The 15,244-nt window shown below is 38.5% G+C and overlaps 1 protein-coding gene across 1 annotated transcript in view; it reads left to right on the top strand.

Annotated features, from left to right (window-relative positions):
- The window catches only part of LOC117496993 (aminopeptidase N-like), a 35,656-nt gene extending 21,677 nt beyond the window's left edge, over nucleotides 1-13,979 (top strand). The window contains 16 exon segments of the mRNA XM_034148875.1: nucleotides 1,598-1,711; nucleotides 2,352-2,495; nucleotides 3,683-3,748; nucleotides 5,184-5,249; nucleotides 6,091-6,266; nucleotides 7,562-7,638; nucleotides 7,768-7,901; nucleotides 8,771-8,826; nucleotides 8,903-9,050; nucleotides 10,205-10,296; nucleotides 10,454-10,564; nucleotides 10,989-11,156; nucleotides 12,373-12,433; nucleotides 12,436-12,515; nucleotides 13,053-13,134; nucleotides 13,593-13,979. Coding sequence (XP_034004766.1) covers nucleotides 1,598-1,711; nucleotides 2,352-2,495; nucleotides 3,683-3,748; nucleotides 5,184-5,249; nucleotides 6,091-6,266; nucleotides 7,562-7,638; nucleotides 7,768-7,901; nucleotides 8,771-8,826; nucleotides 8,903-9,050; nucleotides 10,205-10,296; nucleotides 10,454-10,564; nucleotides 10,989-11,156; nucleotides 12,373-12,433; nucleotides 12,436-12,515; nucleotides 13,053-13,134; nucleotides 13,593-13,748 — 1,731 coding nt within the window. The 3' untranslated portion in view covers nucleotides 13,749-13,979.
- The last annotated feature ends 1,265 nt before the right edge of the window (nucleotides 13,980-15,244 follow it).

Genomic DNA, 15,244 nt, shown 5'->3' with positions numbered 1-15,244 from the left:
GAGAAATGATGACCGTTAGTGGCCACAGGTGCGAAAGCTCTCTCCAGAGCTACTGGAAGCCGAATCTCGGGGACCGGAGAAAGTGGAGCAATATTCTCGCCACGCCAAGCAACAGCCTAGAACAACCTCAGCCTATACAAGTAACCACGTAAGCCATGCTACTGATGCTGGACAGTTTTTCAGTGGGTGCACAATAAACGGCAACATACACATTAATGTAAATAAATAGCCAAATAATGGATCAACGCTCTCTGTCTAATATGTTCGCTAGCTGTTGTTAGTGTTGTTGCATAGCAACCACCTCGCACTATGTTTCGTGCAGAAGGCAACAGAGGGACTATTTTATTTTGAACATCATTATTTACTAATAAAAACTATTTAAATTAGAGTGTGTATTTTTCTTTCATATTGCCACACTTGGTAACCGTTTTATAAAAGCAATAGCTCACTTCAGGCCGTGGTATATGCTCATTATATCACAGCTAAGGGGGTTGTCGACCCTCCGCTTCGCGTCGGGCCGAACCATGCCCCTTAGCTGTGATATAATGAGCATATACCACGGCCTGTCATGAGCTATTGCTTAATTATAATATGTTTCTTAATGCTCTTAAAACCTGTTAAGCCCGGCGGGAGCAAACACAACAATATTCACGAAACTGTGTCTCAGGGCTTCTTAACATTTAACAACCTATGAATGTGTCATACCCACTTAACGGGAAGAAACTCAGCTAACTGACGATATGAACCGTTGCTGTTTTCTGATCAAAGGTTGTGTTCAACGCATATAAACGCTGCTGAAGGTTAATCCAATGTCTCTGTGTCACTTTGAAATGATCACTGATAATCCATCATCATATTTATGGCAATAAATAGTTTTCAGAGCGTAACGTAGCTTTCGGATTGGGCAAACTGCGTGCGCATCACTCTCACTCCTCAATGGGTAACGTGTAGGTGGAACGTTTCAATCATCAAAATCGACCAATGGGATCCAGAGATATGGAAAATCCACCCAAATGACCCCAGAAGTGGGTTTCTTTTTCTAAACCTCTCTAAAAAGGTCAAATGTCACCTGTTTTGCATCAATCTTGATACAGGGTACTTATTACTTGTTATAGTTTGGATTCCTAAAGTGTTTAGTCTCCGATCCCATAATTCAAGGGTGGTTTTAACTATAAGTAATGGTTTATTTTTGGACGGACACTATAATTTACAGTTTTTTACTATGTTCAATCTGAATTTACTTTAAAATAAAAACATCTATATTGATTCTGACTTTCCTACATCCAACTCACAAGTTTATCATTACTTTGAGAAAAAAGATTATTAATTTACCCCTTTTAGAAGTGAAGTTATAGTCATTTGTTCTGGGAATGTCATGTTCGAGCCTGAGGCCTGAAAAACAGGCTCGGGGCTTCACAGGTTAATGTCTTTCATTTTTCCAAAGCACTTTGAATTGCCACTTGAAGGTGCTGTATAAATAAATTGCCTTGCCTTGAATAAAGGTTGTTTTCAGTTCAAACCGTCGTCTGTGTGCTCTTGGGTCCTCCCTGCGCTGCTCAAACTTAACTGATTTATGTTTTTCCCGTCTTCTCTTCAGTGGTTTGGGAACCTGGTGACTCTGCAGTGGTGGAACGACCTGTGGCTGAACGAGGGCTTTGCGTCGTTCGTTGAATACCTCGGGGCGGACTACGCAGAGCCCACCTGGAACATTGTGAGAACATTTAACACCTTCAAACACAGAGAGAATTTACTATTAAAGACAGACAAGATGATAAACAGCTCACAGACATGTTTTTACTGACTGTCCTTTATTTGTATTTCTTTATTCTAACCTTTTATGCTCTTAACCTTTTTTAGATTACAATATTTTATTCAATATGCTCCTTAGATAACTTCTATCTTCTCCTCATAGCATTGTGAAGCACCTTGAGATGACGTTGTTTTTAAAGTGTGCTATACAAATGAAATGTATTATTATTATTATGTCAGAAATAATGAGTTGTAACTCTATGGTTGGTTAAAAGCGTCAAATGAATGAACTTGGAATGTAATACTGATAAATGTGTAGTTATATGTTGATTCATGCTTTAATCTGGCCCTTATTTGTGGATGTTTAATAGAGACTATCTATGCTTTTTTATGTATACTGTATGTTGATTATGTGTGTACCTTCCCAGGGACTGCAGATGGAAATTGCTAACAGCTAAATCTACCACCTTCTCTCTTTTTTAAAATAATGTTTTTTATACGCACGGTTCATTTCAAAGACTAACTAATAGCCCCCTTACTCATCTCTATCTGTAAAAGTCTCATAGCATCTATAAAGTTTCTCTGTCTCTCTCTGTCTACAGAAAGATCACATCGTCCTGTCTGATGTCCAAAAAGTGTTCGCTGTGGACGCTCTCGCCTCCTCTCACCCTCTGTCCCGCAGAGAAGAGGAGGTCAACACCCCGGCTCAGATCAGCGAGATGTTCAACACCATCTCCTACAGCAAGGTCTGCTCCTCTGACTCCATGTAAACAGTACACACATCCTTTACTCAAGTAGAAGTACAGATACTCGTGTTTAAACATACTCTGGTAAAAGTAGAAGTACTGACTAAACTTCTTTACTCAAGTCAAAGTAAAGAGGGCTTTGAAATGTACCTAAGTAAAAAGTACCCATAACTAGCAGCTGTTTTAAAGAGTACCTGACCTCCCTTTATATTAACAGAACAATAATGTCATTGTTAGCTAATGAATGTTTCCATGCTGAACAACGGCAACATGACAACGTTTTCATTGGTCCCTCTTCTTTAGAGAAGACCAGGAAATGATGGATACACGGATCGTGTTCAAATCAATAGGCACGCAATGACTCTAAATAATAATGATCACGCCACCAAACACACATTCAAACTAAAGGAACCAGCCTGTTTGGGAAATGTAAGAAGTAGAAAGTATAGGTATTTGTGTGCAACATGTAAGAAGTAGAAAGTACAGGTATTTGTGTTAATAATGTAAGAAGTAGAAAGTTCAGGTATTTGTGTTCAAAATGTAAGAAGTAGAAAGTACAGGTATTTGTGTTCAAAATGTAAGAAGTAGAAAGTTCAGGTATTTGTGTTCAAAATGTAAGAAGTAGAAAGTTCAGGTATTTGTGTTCAAAATGTAAGAAGTAGAAAGTTCAGGTATTTGTGTTCAACATGTAAGAAGTAGAAAGTACAGGTATTTGTGTTCAACATGTAAGAAGTAGAAAGTTCAGGTATTTGTGTTCAAAATGTAAGAAGTAGAAAGTTCAGGTATTTGTGTTCAAAATGTAAGAAGTAGAAAGTACAGGTATTTGTGTTCAAAATGTAAGAAGTAGAAAGTTCAGGTATTTGTGTTCAAAATGTAAGAAGTAGAAAGTACAGGTATTTGTGTTCAACATGTAAGAAGTAGAAAGTACAGGTATTTGTGTTCAACATGTAAGAAGTAGAAAGTACAGGTATTTGTGTTCAACATGTAAGAAGTAGAAAGTTCAGGTATTTGTGTTCAAAATGTAAGAAGTCAAAGTAAAAAGTCGTCAGAAAAATAAGTAGTGGAGTACCAGAAAAATGTACTTAAGTACAACAACAAAGTATTTGTACTCCACTACTTCCCACCTCTGGTTGTTATAAGAATTTAAACCAGCCACTTCTTCACTGGTTATTTGTTGTGTCTCTCAGGGAGCCGCGGTGCTCAGGATGCTCTCAGAGTTTCTCACTGAGCCGGTGTTCGCCAAAGGACTCAGTGTGAGTGTAAACTGTAATAAGACTGCTTATTCATGAACTACTTCCACTGGGAGTGTTTGTGTGTGTGCTTTGTGTGAGCATGTGTTTATGTCTGTGTGTGAGTGGGTTTCATATTGAAATAGTTTGTGGGTATGATAAATCAAATAGCATCCTTAGTTACTGTTAATCTGACAGAAGTGTGTGTGTGTGTGACGTGTGTGTGTTTGTGTAATATTGACAGAGTTTGTGGGTATGATGAATCCAACAACATCCTTAGTTACTGTTACTCTGACAGAAGTGTGTGTGTGTTTATGTCTCTGTGTGTGTTTATGTCTGTGTGTGTTTATGTATGTGTGTGTTTATGTCTCTATGTGTAAGTGTGTGTCATATTGAAAGAGTTTGTGGGTATGATAAATCAAACCACATCCTTACTGTTATTCTGACAGGTGTGTGTGTGTGTGTGTGTGTGTGTGTGTATGTGTGTGTGTGTGTGTGTGGGTGGGTGGGTGTGTGTGGCCTAGCATTACTATACTTGTGGGGACCTACATCTATTTACACAGTCACGTGTGGGGAGTTTGACAGAGTTTGAGGGTATGATGAATCAAACCACATCCTTAGTTACTGTTACTCTGACAGACATGTGTGTGTGTGTTTATGTCTGTGTGTGGAAAATTGACAGAGTTTGAGGGTATGATGAATCAAACCACATCCTTACTGTTAATCTGACAGAAGTGTGTGTGTGTGTGAGTCTGATGTATCTTTAAATGATTCGTGACTTCCTCTATGCTGTAGACTCTGACTAATAGCACAATGATTTTAAAACATGTGATCTAATAAAGTGGTTCCCGAAAAATTATTTCCACACCAGATGGTTGTGGAGACAAATCTAATAATAAAAAGTAAAACATATTTTAGAATGGGGAGTAGCTTATACATTATATTGCCTCTACAAGTAATATGTGCTGAACGATAAGGCCCACAGTAACTGCTTTATATGCCAAATGTTTATTCGAAAAAAGGCATTAAACCACTTGCAAGAATTGTAGATCTGCACAATTAATAGAAATTTAGCCAAATTGCAAAACGGGATGGTGCAACATCCAAATTGACGTGCAATTTTAGGAAAAAGTATTTGTTTGGTACGGAAAACTCCTATATTTTTCAATGATAATAACAGTAATGATGCAAAAGTGATAATTTCTTTAAAAAATGTGAGCCATATATAATATCCCAATTGCAATATCTGTCAAAAAGTAATTTTCTCAAAATCTTGCTGCCCTAAATTATTGCAGACAGTTTATGAATGAACAATGTGTTTGCATGTGAAGGGAGGGGGGTTGCAATCACCGCAAAACTCACAAAAGGTTGGGAACCACTGGTCTAATGCAGCTTTAGCATCTTAATTATAGCACTGTTGATGCTTGACCTGCTCATAATAACTGTTTTCTCTTCTCAGTCTTACCTGAACACGTTTGCCTTCAGCAACACGGTGTACACAGACCTGTGGGACCATCTGCAGCAGGTCAGTGTGTTTAAAAAAAACGGTATAGTCACACATGTGCAGTGGTGGAAATTAACAAAGTATATGTACCCAAGTTTTTGATATACTTGGAAATAGGAGGTACCAAACAAAACCTCATTTGGTAGAACTTTTCTGCCTCGCACTTTGTAGACGGTCCCTGTTCACTCGGCTGCAGATAAAAGTCGTCCAACAGGCAAGGCAGGCAACTGCTTGGGACCCCAGACCAGTAGGGGGGGGGTTAATCACATCGGTCCACAGCAATGACCACATGGAAATAAATGGCTATGTAAAACACACTGCAATGACATCTCCAGAAAAAGGGTCCCCATGCTACTTGGGAAGGGGAAACCCACAGACGGTTTGGGCAGGTGTCTTCTAACCCAGAGTGTCTTGAAACGCTCCTGACGGCACGTATCTGCTTGTTTTCATCGAAATAAGTTTGTAGCTCATTGTTGACAATGCTACGGTTGTCAAGAGACATTATTCATGTTTTTCAGAATGGTTTGTGTTTACCTATTTATATAAATAGTTATCACCGCAATAAACCGTATTTAATTTCGTCTTAATATACAATATTTAATTTTAAATTATGTTCTTGTACATATCATATTCTATTTACATGTATAGACTTTTTGCACTATTTTTATTTTCTTATTTTATGATATATGTTGCATTGTTGGAGGAGCTCAGGTCAGAAGAATTGCTATTCCTACACTGTAGCTTATGTGACAATAAAACCTTTGAAATCTTGAATCAAGTTCAAATCCGTGATTATCTTTCTAACTTTTCTGAAAAAGGCAAGCCCTCATCCCAGTTCCTGTGATTCTCTGTTTATTGTCAGGCAGTTGAAAACACACCCAGTATCGTTATTCCTCACACCGTCCACGACATTATGAACCGCTGGACTCTTCAGATGGGCTTCCCTGTCGTCACCATCGACACTCGGACAGGAAGTGTTACCCAGAAGCACTTCCTGGTGGATCCTGACTCTGTGGTGGAGAGACCCTCTCAGTTCAAGTAGGAATCCATTTGTTAGAAATATATCACTGCTCACCGGCTTGAGCTTCAATATCAGGATCCATGTATTTATGATCCTCTCAAGAATGGAAGTAGTCATCACATACAGAGCATTTGGTACTAGAACTAGTTCCTGAACAGTGTCCTTCACATGCTGGTATACAAGAGAGGGAGTTACACAGTCACAAGATGGAGGAATACCGGTTCTTGTAGGTAATCATACATCCCGTCATGAACAAAATACTGAGTTTTTTCTCAAAATGTTGGCTTTTTCTCAAAATCTCAAAAATCGGACTTTTTAAAAAAATTCCGACTTTTTCAGCTACAGTTGGGATACCTTTGTTATCATGTTACTCTCATATTGGAAGATTACAATCAGTATTTTCCCAACACCATTCAACCTTTATCCTGCTAGTTCAAAGTATAATTTAAGAGATTAATTCACGTAGTATCCATCATTTGGATTATAGTCTACCACTACTGGCTTAAGCACAAACTGGTACTGTACTCCTTCATTTCCTTGTCAAATAGTTTGTATACAAAATGAAATTCCCTTAAATTTGTGTTTGTTTTCCTGGGAATATGCAGCAACACGCATTCAGTCTTTTCAAAATAAATGTTTTCCTTTTCTTTGTCTTTACCGGAAACAACTTGGTGAGGTTAACTCCAAAAACTAGACGGTTAGGTTTTGAAAAAGTCAACGTTGTATTACTTTAAAACTACTGATTTTAAATGCCATTTTCTGAATGTCTTCCATTTTTGTAAAGCACTTTGAATTGCCTTGTGTTGAAAGGTGCTATATAAATAAACTTGCCTTGCCTTGCCTTGCCTTACTGAGAAATATATATAATTTCTGGCATAAAGCTATCTTCTGGGTAAAAGTAAGAGTGTTGGACCCCAAACTCTTCCCTACACTGACGTCAATCTCATTTAATTAATTATATATAAACCAATTGATTTGGTTGGAAATAACAAGGTACAGCTTTTTTTAGTTATTGCTCCAGGCAGAGTGTGAAAACAGTCCTCTACTCCTAAAAATGAAATGCCAGAGTGGGTATGCTAACATGCTGATATGACACATCATTTGCACCATATTTCACTCAAAAAAGTTCTAGATGAAAAGCCAGAGGAGTATCAATGTCAGTAGGATTAATCCTCTAGGGAACATGCATATCTGTACCAAATATCGTGACAATTCATGCACATTTTAGCCAGACTAACTGCCAAACATTGCCATCCCAAAAGACATTTCGCACGACTAAAAACTGACTGTCTTTATCTTTGTTTCCGTCCAGTTACACATGGTTTGTCCCGATCAAATGGATGAAGACAAGCGTAGAGCAGCAACAGTACTGGCTCCTTCAAAAGACAGGTAATATGGTTGTAATACATACTTCTATGTTAGATTTGAGAAGAACTTCCTACCAGATTCTTGGACTCAAACCACTGGTCATGGGAAGAACTGAACATCTGAGTATCTATCTTTCATATTTTCCACCAGACACCCATGAGATGATGCGAGTTTCAGGAGAGGACTGGGTTCTGGCCAACACTAATGTTTCCGGGTACTTTAGGGTCAACTATGATCCGGAAAACTGGGATCGTCTCCTCACCTTGCTCAACACCAACCATCAGGTGAGCAAAAATGTTTTATTCAATGCATTGACAGTTGTCTTTGTGACCACTTATACATCACCTCGAAACAGAAAGACAAATATTGTATGTTTGTTATCGATTAATCTGCGGATAGTTTTCTAGTTTACTTTATTGGTCTATATCAGTTAAATAGTAGAAAAAAAGTATTGTTTTGTCAGTTAAATTTGATTTACAACATAAAAGACCATCAAGTATTCTTATATATGAGACTGAAAACAGCATTTTCCACCACTTTGTAAGAAACATTTCTGGGACAATCAATCAATTATTCCTATAGTTGGTGATTCATTTTCTGTCAATTGAACTAAATGATTGGTCAACTAAGCAGTAGTTGTACTTGGATGTACAATTTATATTTTAAAAACAGTTACTGACTCACACACTCAATATTTTTGGCATTTGTATATGAAAATGGATGCTGGGCTTAACATACAGTAGCACTACAGTATAACCCAAACATAAAAACAAACAAATCATATTCAAAGTATTGTTCAACGAAGGATAATGGACCTATAGCACAGAGATGGTCAGAGGGCAACGTCTGGATGAAATGAAAAAATGCTTTATGAAACACAATTTAACTTTATTGACTGTATCTAGTAATTTCCTGTTCCACAAATGGAGGTTTTATTGGTTATTTTTAATAAAAAATGTGCCAGGGTAGGGTTTTGGCATATTCCATTCTGGATGTAACGGTCTCAAATGATGTTCCTGTAAAATGTGATTTCTGAAACTGCAGACACAAAGACTATAGTATAAGCATGTTTACAAGTTTTTTAGAACTAGTGACTGTTCTGTTTACATGTGGGCTTGGTTTTCTGTTGAATTAGAACATGTTTATTTTTCAGGCTTTATCAATCATCAACAGAGCACAGATCATCGATGATGCATTCAACCTAGCAAGGTAAAGACTACTAAGTATTTAAAATATTAAATCCTTTACACATTCTGTGTCTGCAAATAATGTTTCCTTTGTGTAGGGCCAAGATAATCGATACAACATTGGCCCTGAGAACGACCAAATACCTGTCCAATGAAACAGAATACATCCCCTGGGAGTCGGCCCTGAGAAACCTCAACTACTACATCCTCATGTTCGACCGCACGGAGGTCTATGGAGCTTTACAGGTAAAACTGCTTAAATACCCGAAATGAGTTAGCATTTACCACCCCCGGTTCCCTCTTATGTAAGTCAATGATTTGTTGAATGTGTTTAGCCTGAAATAAGGTCAATGGTTAACATAAACTGAAGAGATTATCACGTTTTGTTCTATAACATAAAATGCCTCAGTAAGTGGTGGTGAATATATGAAGTTATTATGTGACATAAAAACGGCGTTTGTGTCTAAATGAGACGACTAAAACGTCATCACGCCCAACATTAGCCGCCTTTAGCTTAGCGGTGGTGACGTGAATTAATGTGACCGTGCTGTAGTTCCTTTATAGCCCAACATTAGCCGCCTTTAGCTTAGCGGTGGTGACCTGAAGTCATGTGACCGTGCTGTAGTTCCTTTATAGCCCAACATTAGCCGCCTTTAGCTTAGCGGTGGTGACGTGAAGTCATGTGACCGTGCTGTAGTTCCTTTATAGCCCAACATTAGCCGCCTTTAGCTTAGCGGTGGTGACGTGAATTAATGTGACCGTGCTGTAGTTCCTTTATAGCCCAACATTAGCTGCCTTTAGCTTAGCGGTGGTGACCTGAAGTCATGTGACCGTGCTGTAGTTCCTTTATAGCCCAACATTAGCCGCCTTTAGCTTAGCGGTGGTGACGTGAAGTCATGTGACCGTGCTGTAGTTCCTTTATAGCCCAACATTAGCCGCCTTTAGCTTAGCCGTGGTGACGTGAAGTCATGTGACCGCGCTGCAGTTCCTTTATAGCCTAACGTTAGCCGCCTTTAGCTTATCGGTGGTGACGTGAAGTCATGTGACCGTGATGTCGTTTTATTAAAGCCTAACGTTGGCTTCTTACATTTGGATATTTGCAATTACGCTTCAAAACCCGTTCAAGTGTTGTTAATATGTGGATATTATCCTGCTAATTAAAATGTGTAAGTATCATAAAGCTATGTTGGCCATAGATCTTATTTTCTGCAATATTCCGAAATCCAATGGAAAAATCCCATCGGCTTTTTGTCAAAGATGCCCTTGCAATGCTAAGTTATAAAATAGGTCATCACTGCACCACTCTATTCTTCTCATTCTGAAGCTAGCAGTAGAAATGTAAAAAGACAAAGTGTAAATCAAATGGACCTCAAACAGTTGCTCATATATCTTCATTTTAGCCATACTTCAAGCGACAAGTCGAACCATTGTTTGAGTACTTCAAGAAGATTACAGCTAACTGGACCAAAGTACCAACAGGACACACTGACCAGTAAGAATTCGTGCACCAGAAGATGTATTTTTTTAGAAGCAGGTGACTTACCGTTGGTGACACAATTTAATTCAATGCAATATTACATTTTTTGTCTCAGGAACATTGGGTTTGGTCGTGCTATATTGCAGGTTTTTTTTACCATTTCCCTTCTCAGGTATAATGAGATCAATGCTATTGGAATGGCATGCAGTATGGGGGTGAAGGGCTGCAGGGAGCTAATCCAAAGATGGTATGGAGAGTGGATGGAAAATCCACAATTAAACCCGTGAGTAACGACCACTTACATCTATTTTAGGATCTCATATATGAACACATTTGGCTGTTTGTCTTAATTCGTCCTAGCTAGCTATTGAAACGACTCTACTACGGACTTTAGCAGCATGTAGCTAGCAATGTAGTTATGTAGCCTTTGTTTTTGTGTAGATGAAAAGCCAGGGGATTACTAATGTCTGGGGACCAAATTTCATGGCAATTCATGCACATTTTAGCCAGACTAACAGCCAAACATTGCCTTCCCAAAAGCCGTATAGCATGGTTAAAAATTGTTTGTATAGTTTGTGTATATTTGTCCCAGTTAGCTAGGTAAACAACTATACAAACGTTAGCAGTAGCATTCTTATCATTGTGTTCAAGATTCATTCTTTTGAATAATCTTCTGGTTATTTTTACCTACTGTAAATGTTGACTAGGATCCATCCCAACTTGAAGAGCACAGTTTACTGCCATGCTATAGCTCGCGGAGGTGTGGAGGAGTGGGATTTTGCCTGGAAAATGTTCAAGAACGCCACTTTAGCATCTGAAGCCTCCAGACTTCGTGCCGCCATGGCCTGCACCAAAGCTCCCTGGCTTTTAAACAGGTACGTTGGAGAATCCAAATATTAAATATATATTTCCTCAGTACCGTATTGACCCGAATATAAGACGGGTTTCTTTTCCTGTAAATAAATCTGAAAAATACTTATATTTGGGGTCTAGATATTTGATGTAATTACACAGTCACAACTGATGGCGCCAAACGAGTGTTTCCCCAAGTGAGACACCGTCTTAAAGTAACAGTACAACAGGAGAGATAGAGATGGAGAAACACAGAGACCAACTCCAACAAAGTGGATCAAAAGTAGGCAAGTTAATAAACAAGAGAGGCGAAGTTACGATGCCAATTTTAAGATAATGGTGATCAACGAAGTCATCAAACAACTGTCGAGCAGCAAAGAAAAATGGTGTCACTGAGTGTAACGTTAGAAGATGGCGAGCCCGAAAAGACCGCCTTAAAAATGTAAACAGTCAGAGAAAAGCATTCTGCAATCCGCAAAGGGGCCGTTTCCCCTATTTCCCAAAATGAGTCTTGAAAAAGAGATTATAAAGAGTAATTATAATCGGTTCAATGCGGGTATTTGGAAATCACATACAGCTTAAAGCCTAATGATGGTATACTCCTATACATTTTTCGGGAGCAAGACATTTGACGAAGCCATATACGGACTTATATTATCTAATAGTTATCCATTTATTTGATTGCTTTTCGGTTTATAGTAAATCTTCCTTTTATTCTAGTGTAATTCAAGTTAATCGAATAAGTATAAGGCGTATGGTTTTTTACCATCGGGTTAGCACGAGGCAAGAAAAAGGACAAGAAAAAAAACTGTTGTTCTTTTATAATCTGTCATCAAGACAATAAAATGCACAGAAATTACTTTTGCATTTGAAACATCCATTAGTGGTTGTTCTGTGGCAATTCAAAAGGCAAACTTAAACGTTACCAATCGGGCGACTTACGCCCTGTGAACATTCATTAAAAACATCTGAAACATTGACTTGAATTAAGTGTATTAGGGTTAGGGTTACAGTTTGAATAGGTTGAACTTAATATTAGGGTTAGGGGCTTTCAACTAACCTAATACAGTTATGTGCAGTTTAGTGACATAATACATGTTTCAGTTTATTCAAGCCACCATGCCGTCTGAATTCTTAATTAAAAGCTGTATTGACTATCGACAGGATAACAGTTAGCCCAAACACTAACAACTGTGTCACTCTTTATTTCATGCTCCTGATGTTTTTTTATTGATCCAGGTATCTGGAGTACACCTTAGATCCAATGAAAATCCGCAAGCAGGACGCCACCTCGACCACCGGAGAGCATCGCAGGAAAACGTGGTGGGGATGCCGCTCGCCTGGAACTTCGTCAGAGGGAGATGGAGCTACATTTTCAACATGTAAGATTCAGGGGTGATTGGTCGGAGGATAAACTCCGCCAGAGATGAGCAGAGCGAGGTTAGAGAGAGAGAGAGCAGCGACGAGAGCGTAGCAGAGGAGAGAAGAGAGAGAGAGAGGAGAGATACGCAGCGAAGAGCAAGATGAGAGGTGACAGCGAGAAGTAGAGCTGGAGGAGGAAGAGATGAGCGTAGAGCAGTCAGAGAGATAGAGAGATATGCGCGGTCAGAGAGATCTCGAGGAAGAGAGAAGATCATCGCCTCGGACCCTCTTAGAATCGTTCTTATCATACATCCTATCTCCTCTATCTTCCTCTCGCACTCTCTCTAGCCATCTATTCTCTCTACTCTTCTCTCTCTCTCATCTCTCTACTCTCTCTCTCTCTCTCTCTCTCCACCTGAGTTATTTGCAGAGTCCTCCCTTCAGATGTTTATCTTGTGTCCCAGACGGAGGGCAACGGCAGGATTTGAATGATTTCCTTCTGCTGATCAGCACGATTAAATCACAAAGTTAACTACCTCTTTCCTTTTCCTTATTAGGTACGGAAAAGGATCTTTTTCCTTCTCTAATCTCATCAGCGGCATCACCAGGAGGTTCTCCACAGAGTTTGAGTTACAGGAGGTATGAAGCTCACGCAGCTATAACATATAATTTGAGAAACTTCACACGATAATTCAACTCCCTCAGTATCCAAAACAGTTTAAGATCATTTAAGTTCAAAGCTCCTTCAGACTGGAATAACTTACCACCGAATATACAACTCTTAACTTATTTTAAATGTTTAAAAATGCTTTGTCTTTTTTCGATGAATTACAAAACACTATGTTTGTATTTATTTATTTTTGTATTGCTATTTATTCATGGCCTCTTGTTGTGGATGTGTCTGAATTTGTATCTTTAATTGTTGTGTTGTGATAGCAGTAGTCTAGTGGTTGTATTGTGATTTTGTTTTCTTTTAGTTTCTTGTTACTGACTTGTTTTTTGTCCCATATGTTAGGACCCCATTATCCTAAATTAGGATAAATAAGTGCAGAAATTCAGTTTTTCTCAACATCTTTGTTTTCTTCTTCTTCCTCCAGCTGATGAAATTTAAAGAAGACAACCTCCATGTTGGATTTGGCTCGGCCACCTTGGCGTTGGAGCAGGCGATCGAGAAAACCAGGGCCAACATCAAATGGGTGACGGAGAATAAAGCTCCTGTGATGAAGTGGTGTACAGAGGAATCATCAAAATGACACACAGGGACACGCAATGAATGATAATCACTATAATCATCTTTTTCTTGGTAACCGTTGCGCAAAAAAAGGACAATTACGTCACCGGTCATCCACGTCAGTGCTGGAGGAAACACATCATTATATATCAGAGCTGGAAATAGATACACACTCGCACCTCTAGTGTGTGATTGTCAGAGAAAAAGGCATTTTAATACATTTTTCTACACGGAAAAAACGGATATATTGACTTTAATTAAATGTATTATGTCAACAGAGTTCACATAACTGTATTAGGTTAGTTGAAATCAATAATGTTAAAGGGGACCTATCATGCAAAATTGATTTTTTTATGTCTTTTATACATAAACATGTGTCCCCGGTGTGTCGGGGAACTCACGCAGCGTCAGAAAATAAAACCCTCTCTCTTTTCCTCCGTACCCACATCTCTAAAAACGGGGGAACAACGGAGCTGATCCAGATTTGCGTCCGATATGACGTAATATCTGAAATGTGGACCCACGGCCCTATCAGAAAGTTGCTATCAGAAACAATGCCCGACTGTTTTGGACGTAATATGGTCGGTGTTTACATTAGCATCGCTAACACTCAGAGCTAACCTGTACTGGAGAGCATGTGTGTGAAGAAGCAGGAAATAAAAAGGAACTCACCTTGTGGTATAACCGGCAAGAGAGAAAGCCTTTGAGCTCCATACTGTTTCAGAAGTAATCCTTGATAATCCATGATATGGCGTTTCATCACGGCAGCATTTAGTTTAGACAGTAGCTGCCGGGTCCCGCATGAGCTCAGACCCCTCCTTTTTAAATTGTTATCAATTTTTATTTATTTTAAAGCTTTATACCCAAATCAGCACTTTTGAAACAGGAAGTGAAATAGAGGGATATGAGGCATGGCTAGAATGGGTGATCTGTTTGGTATTTTGAGCAAAACACTTCATAGACATGTTTTTTAATATATTTTTATATATTATCTGAGACCTATGCTATTGCCTAAAAATAGCATGATAGGTGCACTTTAAAGTGTTCTATTAATTAAACTTTATATTATTGTTTTAAACTAACCTAATACAGTTATGTGAACTCTGTTGACATAATAAATGTAATTAAAGTCAACATTTCCGTTTTTTCCGTTTTTTCACATTTCTTTATTCTCAGAACGGCATGTCTTTTTCTTTTATACTTCAGATTATATTTTGCCGCTTACTATGATGTTTGCAATGCATTTATACCATAAACATGAGCATTCAGCCACTTTATGTACGTTTATTTGCATTAATGTGCCTGAAGCCTGTGACTGTGATTAAGGATCATTTTAATAATAGGATGTTAACTTCATGTATTTTTTAAATCGACTGCTTTTATTGTTCAGAATCAGAAATCATTATTAGTCCCACAGCGGGGAAAGTGCACTTCTCATAATGTCTCTTTAATGCATTATTATGCCAGCTTTTACCACTTAATTATCACAGCTATAAGCACTCATTAATATGTATAACA

The sequence above is a fragment of the Trematomus bernacchii genome, unplaced genomic scaffold (assembly GCF_902827165.1).
Source record: "Trematomus bernacchii unplaced genomic scaffold, fTreBer1.1, whole genome shotgun sequence".
Lineage (NCBI taxonomy): Eukaryota > Metazoa > Chordata > Actinopteri > Perciformes > Nototheniidae > Trematomus > Trematomus bernacchii.
The sequence above is the reverse complement of the archived record's forward strand: the minus strand, read 5'-3'. Positions and strand labels throughout refer to the sequence as shown.